Here is a 13,867-nt window from a genome sequence, read left to right as displayed (position 1 = left end):
TCCCTACTGGGTATGTGCCCTCAACCAAGGTACGTGCCCTTGACCAGAATCGAGCCTGGGACCCTTAAGTCCGCAGGCCGATGCTCTATTCACTGAGCCAAACCGGTTAGGGCTATAATTTTTTGAATGTGTTTTTATTGATTTTAGAGAGAGAGGAAGGGATAGGGAGAGAGAGATAGAAACATAAATGATGAGAGAGAATCATTAATTGTCTGCCTCCTGTATGCTCCCTACTGGGGATCAAGCCCACAACCCTAGCAGGTGCCCTGATCAGGAATCAAACCAAGACCTCAGTTCATGGGTCGGTGCTCAACCACTAAGCCACACTGACCAGGCTTGGTGGTAACACCATTTTTACTTTGCATATTAACTTTGAGTTTTTCTATTATATTAACTGTTAAGTTCCAAGAACAGTAGCCATATCACGCTCATTCAGTAAAGAAGGACATTTCATAATGATAAAGGGATCAATCCAATAAGGGGATATAATCCTTGTAAACATTTACACACCCAACATAAGAGCATCTAAATATATAAAGCAAATATTGACAGACGAAAGGAGACATCAACAGTAATACATTATAGTATAGGAAACTTTAACATCACGTTGAAATCAATGAGTAGATCATCTAAACAGAAAATTAACAGGAAACTGGCCTTAAAATACACATTAGAACAGATAGATTTAAAGATTTAAATGATAATTTTAGAACATTTTAGTCAAAAACAGCAGAATATGTATTCTTTTAAAATGCATATGGATCATTTCCCAGGATAGACCACATGTTAAGCCACAAAACAAATCTCAATTTAAGAAAATTCAAATTCTATCAGGCATCTTCTCCACAATGGTATGAAACTAGAAATCAGCTACAAGAAGAAAACTGAAAAACAAATGGATGAAGGCAAAATAGCATGCTACTAAATAAATGGGTTAACAATAAGATTGAGGAAAACATCAAAAGATACCTTGAGACATGAAAGCATGACCCAAAAATCTATGGGATGCAGCCAAAGCAGTCCTGAGAGGGAAATTCATAGTAATACAGAGCTACCTCAAGAAACAAGAAAAATCTAAAATAAACAATCTTAATTCCTTACACCTAAAGGAACTAGAAAAAGGAGAGCAAACAAAACCAAAGTGAGGAGGAAGGAAATAATAAAGATCATAGTGAAAATAAACAAAATAGAGTCTAAAACAACAGTACAAACAATCACTAAAACCAAGAGCTGATTATTTGAAAAGATAAAAACAAAAAACCTTTAACCAGACTCATCAAGAAAAAGAGAGGACCCAAATAAATAAAATCTGAAATGCAAGAGAAGTGACAACTGGCAGCACAGAAATACAAAGGATTGTAAGAAAATACTAGAATATCCTGGCCAGTTTGGCTCAGTGGATAGAGCTTCCACCTATGGACTGAAGAGTCCCGGGTTCCATTCCTGTCAAGGGCACATGCCTGGGTCGCAGGCTCAATTTCCACTAGGGGCCGTGCAGGGGGCGGCCAATCCATAATTTTCTCTCATGGATAATATTTATATCTCCCTCCCTTCATCTCTGAAATCAATAAAAATATTTTTTTAAAAAAAGAAAATACTAGAATAATTAGTTATATGCCAACAAATTGGACTATTGGGAGAAATGGGTAAATTTTTAGAAACATTCCATTTTTTAAGATTAAAACAAGAAGAAACAAAATCTGAACAGACTGATTACTAATAAAATCAAATCAGTAATCAAAAACTCCCAACAAACAAAAGTTCTGAACCAGATGGTTTCACAGGTGAATTTACCAAACATTCAAACTATTAACCATTGTCCTTCTCAAACTATTCCAAAAAATTGAAAATGAGTGAAGGCTCTCAAGCTCATTTTACAAGGCCACTATTACTCTGATTCCCAAACCAGATAAAGACATTATAAAATATGAATGTATATATATCACAGTATCACGGAACATAGATGCAAAAATCCCTAACAAAATATCAGCAAACTGAACCCAATGTGTTAATAAGATCATATTCCGTGATCAAATGGGATTTTTTTCTTGTGATACCATACATCTATTAAAGTGATATGCCATGTAAACAAAGGATAAAAATCATGATCAAATCAATAGATGCAGATTAAGCATTTGACAATATAAAGCATTTGTGTTAAAAACTCAGCAAAGTGAGAATAGAGGGAACATATCTCAATATTGTAAGAGCCATGTATGACAAACTCAAAGCTAACATCATACTCAATGGTGAAAAGCTAACAGCATTTTCCTTACAATCAGGAACACTGTATTGGAAGCCCTAGCCACAGCAGTCAGACAAGAAAAAGAAATAAAAGGTATCTAAAAAGACAGAAGTAAAACTGTCATTATTTGTAGATGATAGGATACTATATCTAGAGAACCTTAAATATTTCCAAAAAAAAACTATTAGAATTGATCAATGAATTCAGTAAAGTAGCATATTACAAAATTAATAATCAGAAATCAGTTGCTTTTTTTTTTTAATCCTTGCCCAAGGATATATTTATTGATTTTTTTGGAGAGGGAAGAAGGACGAGAGAAAGAGAAACATCAATGTGAAAGAGAAACATGGGTGAGTTGCCTCCTATACACACCCAAACTGGGGATCGAAACCACAACCTTTTGGTGTATGGGAGGATGCCCCAACCAACTGAGCCACCCGGCCAGAGCATTAGTTGCATTTTTGTATACTAATAACGAACTACCAGAGAGAGAAAACAATCACATTTATAATTGTATAAAACAAACAAAATGAAAATCCTAGGAATAAATTCAACCAAGAAGGTTAAAGACCTGTACTTAGAAAATTATAAGATTTTGCTTGCTATCTGTTGAAGGAGATACAAATAAAGGAAGGATATACTATGCTCATGGATAGGAAGAATTAAAATTGTTTAAATGTCCACACTACCCAAAGCAATCTATAGATTCACTGCAATCCCTATCAAAATACCAATGGCATTTTTCACAGTACTAGAACAAATAATCCTAAAATTTGTAAGGAACCACTAAAGACCTCGAATAACCACAGCAATCTTGAAAAAGAAAAGTTGGAAAAAAAAAAAAAGAAAAGTTGGAGGTATCATATCATGCTACCTGATAACAAACTATACTAGGAGGCCATAATAATAACAACATAGTACTCATATAAAAACAGACACATAGATCAATGGAATAATAAAGAGCCCAGAAAGAAACCCACACCTATATCATCAATTAATCTATGAAAAAGGAGGCAAGAATATACAATGACAGTGTCTTGAATGAATGGCATTGGGAAAACTGGACAAATAATGCAAAAACTGAAACTAGACCACTTTCTTACACCATATACCAGAATAAACTCAAAATGAATTAAAGACTTAAATGTAAGACCTGAAACTAAAACTCCTAGAAGAAAACAAGCAGTAACTCTGATATTGCTCTTAGTAATATTTTTTTGTATACATCTCCTTAAACAAGGGAAACAAAAGAAAAAAAACTGAGACTACATCAAACTAAAAAATTTTTGCACAGTAAAGGAAACCACCTTCAAAATGAAAAGATAACCTACTGAATATGAGAATATATTCACCAATGGCAGATCCAATAAGATTTAATATTCAAAATTTACAGCCCTAGCCAGTTTAACTCAGTGGATAGAGTGTCGGGTTGCCAACCGAAGGGTCCGGGTTCGATTCCAGTCAAGGGCATGTACCTTGGTTGCAGGATCCTCCCTGGCCCGGGCCCTGGTCGTGGCTCGGGCAGAAGGCAACCAATCGATGTGTGTCTCTCACATCGATGTTTCTCTTTGTCTTTCCCTCTCTTCCACTCTCCCTAAAAATCAATGGAAAAATATCCTCTGGTGAGTATTAACAAAAAAAAATTCAAAATATCCTTGGGTGAGGATTAACAAAAAAAATTCAAAATATTAACAAAAAAAATTCAAAATACAACTTAACAACAAAAAAATTCCAATTAAAAAATGCACAGCTGCCCTAGTTGGTTTGGCTCAATGTTTAGAGCATCAATCAGCCTGTGAACTGAAAGGTCCCAGGTTTGATTCTGGTCAAGGGCACATGCCCATGTGTGGGCTCGATCCCAAATGTGAAGCATGCAGGAGGCAGCCGATCAATGATTCTCTCATCATTGGTGTTTCTATCTCCTTCTCTCTTTCTCTCTGAAATCAATAAATATATATATAATATATATATATATTAAAAATGCACAGCCCTAGCTGGTTTGGCTCAGTGGGTAGAGCGTCAGCCTGCAGACTGAAGGGTCCAGGGTTCATTTCCGGTCAAGGGTACATGCCCAGGTGGCGGGCTTAATCCCCAGTGAGGGGCATGTAGGAGGCAGTTAATCAATGATTCTCTCTCATCATTGATGTTTCTGTCTCTCTCCCTCTCTAAAATCAATAAAAATATATATATTTTTTAACTTTACTTTTTTTAAATTTCTTTATTGATTAAGGCAGGGGTCCTCAAACTTTTTAAACAGGGGGCCAGTTCACTGTCCCTCAGACCGTTGGAGGGCTGAACTATAGTTTAAAAAAAACTATGAACAAATTCCTATGCACACTGCACATATCTTATTTTGAAGTAAAAAAACAAAACGGCAAAAACACCCGCATGTGGCCCGCGGGCCGTAGTTTGAGGACGCCTGCATTAAGGTATAACATATGTATCCTTATCACCCCATATCCTCCCCACTCCCCCACTCATGCCCTCACCCCCCTGTAAATGCACAGAGACCCTGGCCGGGTAGCTCAGTAACTTGGAACCAAGGTTTTGGCTTCAATCCCAGTCAGGGCACATACAGGAATTAGCCAGTGAATGCATAAATAAGTGGAACAAATAAGGGGGGGGAAAGGAGATACTACAATAATGTCAACATTAAAAATTTAAATAATTTTAAAAATAAAAATTGAAAAAGGGATTAAAAAGTCAGGAGAGGAGAAGTTATGAATCCATTTCATTTATGCAAAGTTTGTGTATGGTAGATTTATAAAGGAGCAAAGTGGATATCCCCTCAATTGCAATAATATTTTAATATAATTTGTTTGATCTATAAATCTTTGATTATGGTATCATCCAAGACTCCTAGCTCAGAGCTATACCTACACAACAGTCAGCATTTCTACAACTCTGGCATCTATTTTTCTAAAGCAAACTAATGAAACACTAGTTTGTAAAACTTATCTTTCAAGTTGTATACATGATTCTGGGCTACAGAACTACATCTTGCTATCTGACAGTCATTAAAAATAATTGTTAATTTGAAAAATCACACCAACATAGTTCTATTATTATGTCATTCCTGAGATTTTTATCTTCTGGGTACAAAATTTTTGTTTCAGTATGACATTCACAATTTTAAAAATTTACCTTTAATATTTTTTAGGTACCCAAGATCCTAACAAAATGCATTCTGAACAGTCCTCAACTGTACCATGTTCTAAGTCAGGTGAAGAAGTGTTGAACCCTCTCTCACCCAGTATTTTGTCCAAGAGTAAGACATCCTTTCTTAAAGACAGTGAGTAGCAATGTTATTAGTTCTTGGACAATTTCTATGTGTTGGAGATAATAATTAGTTCCTGGGACAATGCTGTTGCTGTTAGCCCTTTTCCTTTTGTTGCTCTACACTTTACGCAGTTTTTTTGAGTTTTACATGATCTTATTTGTAAACTAGAGGCCCAGTGCACAAAAATCGTGCACTCGGGGGGTGCCTCAGCCCGGCCTGTGCCCTCTTGCAGTCTGGGAGCCCGCAGGGGATGTCCAGCTGACAGCTTAGGCCCGCTCGGCAGTTGGACATCCTTAGCACTGCCACAGAGGAGGGAAAGGCTCCCACCACTGCCCTTGCGCTCGCCAGCCATGAGCTCGGCCTCTGGTTGAGTGGCCATCCCCCCGTGGGAGGACACTGACCACCAGGGGGCAGCTCCTGCATTGAGCGTCTGCCCCTTGGTGGTCAGTGTGCATCATAGCAACCGGTCGTTCTGCCGTTTGGTCGATTTGCATATTAGCCTTTTATTATATAGGACTAGGGGCCCAGTGCACGAATTCATGCACCTTGAAAGGAACTGTGGGCCGCGAGGCTGCAGTGAGCACAGGGGTGGGTCTCATCCCATCCTCCACACCGCTGCCCGGCCCCTCCTGCTGTGGACTCCAGTCCCCTCTCTACTGGCAGCCCTGGTCCCACTGCTGCCGCTCCCATGTGCTGATGGTGCCAGCCCCACTCGTACCCGCTGACGGCACAGAGCAATCAGGGCCGCCAGCCAACGCTCGCACCCGCTGACAGCACCAAGTGATCTGGACCGGCGCCAGGCGCCAGCAGCCAGGTGCAAGCACCAGGCAGGACCACGGCATGCGGGAGCAAAGAATTTTCAGTAACCACCAGAGGTTCTCTCCAATGACAGCGACCGGTGCCCCACCTTGGTCTGGTGCTCCTGCTCATCTGCTCCACCATCCCTCTGCAGCTGACACCCGCCATCTTCCACACATGCCCCTTGGTGGTCAGCGCACATCATAGTGACCGGTTGTTCTGCCGTTCGGTCTATTTGCATATTAGCCTTTTATTATATAGGAGAATGTTTGCTATTAAGTATGAGCTCTGATTTCTTTTTAAGATGTTCTTTGGGCATACATTTTACATCCCCTATTTTATTACCTAAGTCCTCTCTTCTCAAAGACTTTAAGACAATAAGAGTCCCTGATATATTAGTTTATCAAGTGGTAGTCTTCAAATTATTCGTGAATGACAAAATGTAGTAACTTGAAAAATATTGTTTCTTATTGTTATATCTGGGATTTTCATGTGGTTAGTATTACATAAAACCATTGTTATTGACTGCCTTTATAACATGTGGACAACCATAATTATATAATTATTCTTCAAGCCATTTAGGGTTTTTAGTAGGTTTTTCATTGCTTTTAAATAACTTCTCAGGAAACTTTTATGATAATTAAAATTACATTCTTCCTAATTTAATTAGATCCCTACTTGTTTACTGAGAATGAGTCCCTGATTTGTTTTTTTGTGTGCTTTTTTAAAAAAATCAAGTTAAAATATATTTCTAAGTAGTATTTTGAACATGTTTATATAGGTATATGTATATATAAGATGATTTATTTCTTAGAATTTCATTTTAATGTCCACTTAAATTCATCCAACTAGCAGAAATTCCTTCTGTGGATATGACTCCAAGTGCTAGGAAGCTAGGAGAGCCTATCCAATCAGCTATTCCTTTACATCCACCTTATCAGCCTTCAGAGCCTCGTGCACCCTACCCAATAGGAAAAGAATACTTGCATTCAAGTCACTGCTCCCCTGCCATGAATTCTATTGGAGAGGGCACAGAATTTTCTGTGGTAAGTAAAAAAGCTTGCTTTCAATTGGTTAGATGTCTATAGATTTAAAGAAGCCTCTGCTAGAATAGTAGTCAAGGATATTACACTAATCAGAGCACTGTACTTCTTAAACTTTACCACTGCATACTCCTAATGGTCTTACTTTAGGAATATAGGGGCAGGATGAATGTGTAAAAAGGGGAATAATAAGAGCCAACACATTTACTTTGTACCAGGCACAGTTCTAGTTACTTTACAAATAGTGAATGATTTACTCTTCTCAGCTCTGGGAGTAGACACTATTTTTATTTCCCATTGAGAAGCTGATCTTGTCCCAGGTCACACAGCAATTGTAGAGCCAGGATTTGAACTCAGGTATTCTGGCTTCAAAACCCACATTGTATGTCCCTGATTAAATAAAATGTTTAAAAGTATAAAAAGTGTGAAAAATAACCTTTTATTCAGCATGAACTACTATTAATATCTTGGCCTATTTGCTTCCACTCTTATTCTTTAAAAGAAAAAAATTTTTTATAGAGTTAACCTGTCCTTTATCTTCCTAGAAATAAGAACAGGCAAGTATATGCAAAGAGTAAATTTATAAATAATGATATATTCTCATTTTGGAAAAAGTCAAACAATGCAGAAAAAGTACAGAGAAAAAATGAGCATCATTAGCGTTAGGTGACCATCATTTTAAACATTCTATGTATCTATTCAGATAGGATGGTGGATGAAAGAAAAGAGAGAGAAAAGGAATTATAGGACAATGATTGCATTTGGAAGAGGCTTGGGGGGTGCAGTGGTGAAAGGACTTATGAGTTGCTGGTAATACTCTATTTCTTGACCTGAGTGGCAGGTGGGAATATTCATTTTGAAGTAATTGTTGAGCAGGACACTTAAACTTCAATTAAGTTTTTAAAGTATTTTTAAAGTTTTAAAAAATATTATAGTTATTTACTAAAAAATATTAAATTTAACTTCAAGAGAAGAAAAAGATACTGAAGTGAAACTGAAGACATTGTTAAATATCAAATATTCCTTTACCGCAAGAAATATTTTCCATAAGATTCCCTCTGAGGTTAAGAAATAATTAAAAATGTTACGAATTTATATTCATATTTTAGGAGATTTTGTCTTTAACTGTTTCAATTTTGGACAATTTATATTGATTGCTTGATATGAAAGATAATGACTTCAATACTTTCCACTTGTGATTTGATCATTTTTCATTGTTCAGGTTTACCCATAATCCCTGAATTTTCATATTTGCAAATACCTCACCTGCCTTTATAGTTGAATGGCATCCTGAGCCACGCTTTTTCTCCCAAGTACAAGTTTACAGACATTGCTCCATTCTTTTAGTATTGAGGATCCATAGAGTATTTTGACAAATTCTCTATTTTATTAAAAAAAAGGAAAACATGGAGAATAAAGGGACCTAGCTTTGTGCAACAGATCCTCCCCCTCCCCCACACTCAAAATGTTATTTTTATGTGTCTTCCTTATAGTTTTTCAAATCAACTCTCTTTTGTTTTTAATAGGAACCAGATAATAGAGTTTTCTTAACTTCCAAGTTGCCTGAAGATAGCAAACAGGAAACACGCTCAACTCAAGTCCAGAGCCCTAGGACAAGGAAGCTTCCTAAAGGAAAAAGGTAACATTACTGCTGGCTTCATTGTTTACAATCTGGTAAAGGGATTTGAAGTTAGGGGTATTCTCTCCAAATTTAGCTGTGAAGACCAGTATGAAATACTTGTTAAAGCACATTTTAAACTAAGTAATGTACAGTTGGCTACCTAAATATCACATGGCCATTTTTATTACAGATATGAAAACAGAGCTGCAGTCTCATCCTGGGATTCTCCTTTCTCCCAGAAGCCAGAAGATAGGTTAACAGGACAAGAATTACACGCAGTATCAGAGAAACTCTCTCAACGGCTCTCTGAACTAGATTGGGCAAGTCTTGTTTTTATCTATATTGATATTGCCATAGTTAGTGATCATTAAATCATTTTATAATTGAAAGTGAACGCTAAGCTAAAAAAACAGAAAGCTACTTGTGTTTTAGTTGCTGTGAAAATGTTCCTTAAATAAGATAGAACATAGGATGAAAAACAATATAGCCTTTCGTGATATAACCAAATTTGGTACAGACTTACCCAAATTTTTATTGAATTCTGATGAAAACAAATCACTTAACGTAAGTGATTACATAGTCATTTATCTTTTTTGTTTGTTTTAAAATATATTTGTAGGAGCTCCAGTGGCGCAATCGGTTAGCGTGGTACTTATAAAATATATTTGTATTGATGTCAGAAAGGGAGAGGGAAAGAGAGATAGAAACATCAGTGATGAGAGAGAACCATTGATTGGCTGTCTCCTGCACACCCCCCAAATGGGGATCAAGCCCACAACCTGGGCATGTGCCCTGACCAGGAATTGAACTGTGCATGACCTGGTTCATAGCTCCACACTCAACCACGGAGCCACACTGGCTGAGCTAAATCATTTATCTTTTGATACATCTATAATATAGTTTCCTTTTGTCACTAAAATTATATAGATCTCTGATTCTCACAAAATACAATATAATAGTTTGGGGTTATCACTGAATAAATGTATTAAATCCTTATTGAATTACTCTAATGTTTATTGAAACTGAATAGTCCATAGCACTGGTGTACACTCTTTAGAAATTAAACATGCATAAACATCTGAAAACTTGTTATTAGTGCCTAATTATCAGGGGAAGCTTTCTAAAGGTTACATCTGTCCTGTCCTTCCAACTTGCTTTCTGCTAAAATCAATGAAAAGATGTTGAATTTCATTGGTAGATGTTAAAAAGTGCCCTGGGTGATCGAATTAAAGAAAAGACTCACCACAAAGAAGATACTGGAAATGAAGAGGTGAAGAGTGCAAATGATGAGATACTGTCACAGCACAGTGACGGCATCATAGAGCATGGGCCGAAGAAGCGAAAGCCAGGTACCTATCCCAGAGGGGCAGGATGAGGACAGGCTAGGGAACCACATAGGCACTTCTATGTGTTTATAATGACTGTCTTTCTCATCTTAAATAGTTCATAAATATAAAAAGGATAAAAAATAATATCAAATACCTGTATCTTCACCATCTAGAAGTAGCAGATGTTAATAGTTATATTTACTTTACACCTTTGTGTTGATATCTTATCTGTCCTTCCCACAGTCCATTCTTTTTCCTTCCCTCAAAGAAACCCCTCAAAATTAGCATATTTTTTTCTTATTCCTGTTTTTATTTTTTCTTTGCAGTTTTATTGAGATATAATTGACATATATCATTGTATTAATTTAAGGTGTACATCATGATGATTTGATATGTGTATCTACTGCAAAATGATCCCACAACTTTAGTTAACATATAACCGTTAAGATCTAATCTCTTAGCAACTTTCAAATATGCAATACAGTATTTTTAACTAAAGTCTCCATGAAGAACATTACATCTCCAGAACTTAGAACAGGAAGTTTGTACCTTTTGTCCACCTCCACACATTTCGCCCACTCCTAACCCCTACACCTTTGACACCCGCAAATCTGTTCTCTGTATCTGAGTGGGGTTTTTTTTAGGTTCTACATATGAGTGAGAAAATACACCATTTATCTTTTTTTGTCTGACATAATTCATTCAGCATAATACCCTCAATGCCTGTCTATGTTGCCACAATGGCAGGATTTCCTTCTTCTTTTATGGTTGAATAATATTGCATTGCGTTTATATGCATTCTTTATCCATTTATCTGTTAGTGGACACTTAGGTTGTTTCCATGTCTTGACTGTTGTAATACTACTACTTTTCACGTGGGGGTATAGATATCTTTTACATTACTACATGTTTGAAAGTAGCAAACAAACCAACCCCCAGCACTGTGGCTCCAAGTCCTTAGCATCCACATTGCCTTGAATTCTCTCATTTAGATGACAATGTTCCATCACTGTGGTTTCTGGAGTTTTGCCGTTTTCTGTTACCTGTGACCTTGGTTATTCATGGTACTTGATGGGTTATTCCTCTGTTGGCATATTTGAAGTAGTGAACACCTTTATTTAGGTATAGTCTTGATTTTAACAATCCAGCAGGTTGATAATTAGGTCTTTCTTTTTCCCCCCAGTAGGTGGTGCTATAGCACAAGTTTTTGTTTTCTCTTACCTGTGCTACTTTGCACCTCTGGGATTGTGGTTGGTGGGGGTGGGGTGGGGGGGGGGGGGTTGTAGGAGTCTCCACCTGGATGACTGGGTGTGTGTCCCTGCTGTGTATTAGTCACCTGGATCTCCAGACATCACCTTCATGGTGGGGAGATGTGACATGTGGGGATAGGCTGGATTTTCGAGCCTGCTACACTGCTACCTGGTTCCCTGTGGCTGCTGGTGCCACTGTGCTATAGCCAAGAGGCTGTAGACATGTCTCCACTGCTGCTGCACAGCCCACTGCAGTCAGGGGAGGGAGCATATTCTCAGGTGCAGACACTGCTTCTGCCCCTCTTACCCTCTGCCAGGCTGTAATGTGTGGGCTGCACCCCTACTACACCACCGCCACCACTGTTGTGTTAGCTGGAGCCATTGGTCTAGCCACAGCAGCAGGGAACTGCATCTGCAGGCATCATCCTTGTCCTTACCCCATCTCCCCTCCCCTATACTAGTACATTCTATCTAATACACCCACCTTCAGATGTACCAATGTATGGATCTCTCAGGCGTGGTAGTGTTGAACAGAGGAACCTTTGTTGGGTTATAGATATCTGATTAGTTGTAAATTTAAGGGTAGATACATAGGGGTCTTCCTACTCCACAATGATGCTGACATCACTCCTATACTGCCATCTTGAACAGGAACCCTTTTAACCCTGTGTTTATATGTCTCTTCTGTGTTATAGCACTTACCATGCCTAGAAAGCCACCCTACAGATCTCATTCGCGCTCTCCATCTCCAGTTAACAAAAACAAACAGTTCCATATGGAAAGAAAAAAGCAGAGAAAGCCAAAAGAAACAGATACCCGCCAATTCCAAGCTAAGGTACATTCCATCTCTTGACTACCATTGGACAGCAGGCAGTATCATTCACCCTCAGCCAAATGCAATAATGAACATGCTGTTGGTTAAAGGCTAAAATGCATTTAATATTATTGAGCTAAGTAGATGATAGGAAATTATGTGACATGGCTTTTATGTCCCCCATCAGGGAGCATAAAACTTGTACTCACAAAATTTTAAGAAGACTAACCTTGTCAGATATAGACCAGTACTGAAGGAAATTAAGAAAGAGTTGATAGTTTCAGAGAGAGCTTTAGACATTAACAGAATTTGAGGTAGATTAAATGTGACAGGCCACTTGCGGTACAGATAGGATGACAGTAAGCAAGACAGGAATGAGAGGAGATGGTTAGGATTCAACAAGGAGAATGTATGATTACTAAGGAAGACTTTCTGTTATGGAATAGGGATTTTGAAATGTAATATAAATTTAGAACACTTAAGTTGTTTTTTATAGTATCCTATATAATGAAAACCTAATATGCAAATTGTGCCCTCGGGTGGTTATTCACCCAGGAGACCGGGAGTTTAACTGCTTGCTATGACATGTGCCGACCACCAGGGGACAGCGTGGAAAATGGCAGGAGTTGGTGATGCACTGCGACCTCTCGCCGGCTACCTGGGGGTGGAGGTGACGGGGATAGAGGTGCAGTGAGAATGTGGGGTGTCCACTGAGCTCACTCTCATTCCCCCTGCTAACTTCCCCCGGGACGCCAGGGCTCAGGTGCCAGGTGCCTGCAAGGAGCCCTTCCCACACCCGTGTGGCCTCTTTCGGCTGAGCCGGGCCGCAGCCGCCAGAACCGCAGGGACTCGTTGGGCTTCCCATGGGTTCATGCAGGAGCCGGTCTGCAAGGCTGGCTGGGAGAGAGTGCGCTGCCCGCCCCATGGGGACTTGGGCACTGTGACTCAGGTGGAGAAGGGCGTGTGGGGGCCCAGAGACCCAGGTGCTGCCCAGGGCCCAGAGATTGGCTGGGACCTGCCTTTCCACGCCAGACATTCACGCTTCGATCGCAGGCCAGGCCTAGGGACTGCACCGATGCACGAATTCATGCACAGGTGGGGTCCCTCAGCCTGGCCAACAATCGGGGCCATCTTGCCCAGTCCCAGTCAGGGCCGATGGGGGCGGGCCGGCTGAGGGAGGGATCATGGAAGGTGGAGGTTGGCTGTGGGAGTGCACTGACCACCAGGGGGCAGCTCCTGCACTGAGTATCTGCCCCCTGGTGGTCAGTGCACATCATAGCTACCGTCCAGTCATAACGGTTGCTTAGGCCAGCGGTCGCCAACCTTTCGGACCTCATGGACCACCAGTGGTCCGCGGACCACCAGTTGGCGATTGCTGGCTTAGGCTTTTATATATAGAGATGTGTTACAATAGCATGTAACTTCAATTCAATATGTAAATTCCACTCAAGGGAGTATCAAAATAATTTCAAGAACTATGAGAACAAA

At 39.3% G+C, this 13,867-nt stretch overlaps 1 protein-coding gene across 3 annotated transcripts in view; it reads left to right on the top strand.

Annotated features, from left to right (window-relative positions):
• The window catches only part of CEP95 (centrosomal protein 95), a 39,557-nt gene that overhangs the window by 15,333 nt on the left and 10,357 nt on the right, over positions 1 to 13,867 (top strand). For 2 of the 3 annotated variants that reach the window (XM_079797911.1, XM_079797913.1), the window contains 6 exons: positions 5,406 to 5,537; positions 7,176 to 7,369; positions 8,893 to 9,005; positions 9,178 to 9,307; positions 10,186 to 10,336; positions 12,261 to 12,400. In XM_079797911.1, the coding sequence (XP_079654037.1) occupies positions 5,406 to 5,537; positions 7,176 to 7,369; positions 8,893 to 9,005; positions 9,178 to 9,307; positions 10,186 to 10,336; positions 12,261 to 12,400 (860 nt within the window). The remainder of the gene's footprint in view (positions 1 to 5,405; positions 5,538 to 7,175; positions 7,370 to 8,892; positions 9,006 to 9,177; positions 9,308 to 10,185; positions 10,337 to 12,260; positions 12,401 to 13,867) is intronic. The other variant, XM_079797912.1, reaches the window with a different exon arrangement.

This window comes from Cnephaeus nilssonii (genome assembly GCF_951640355.1).
Source record: "Cnephaeus nilssonii genome assembly, chromosome: 19".
Taxonomy (NCBI): Eukaryota; Metazoa; Chordata; class Mammalia; order Chiroptera; family Vespertilionidae; genus Cnephaeus; species Cnephaeus nilssonii.
Note: the sequence above shows the minus strand (reverse complement) of the source record. Positions and strands in the feature narration are given on the sequence as shown.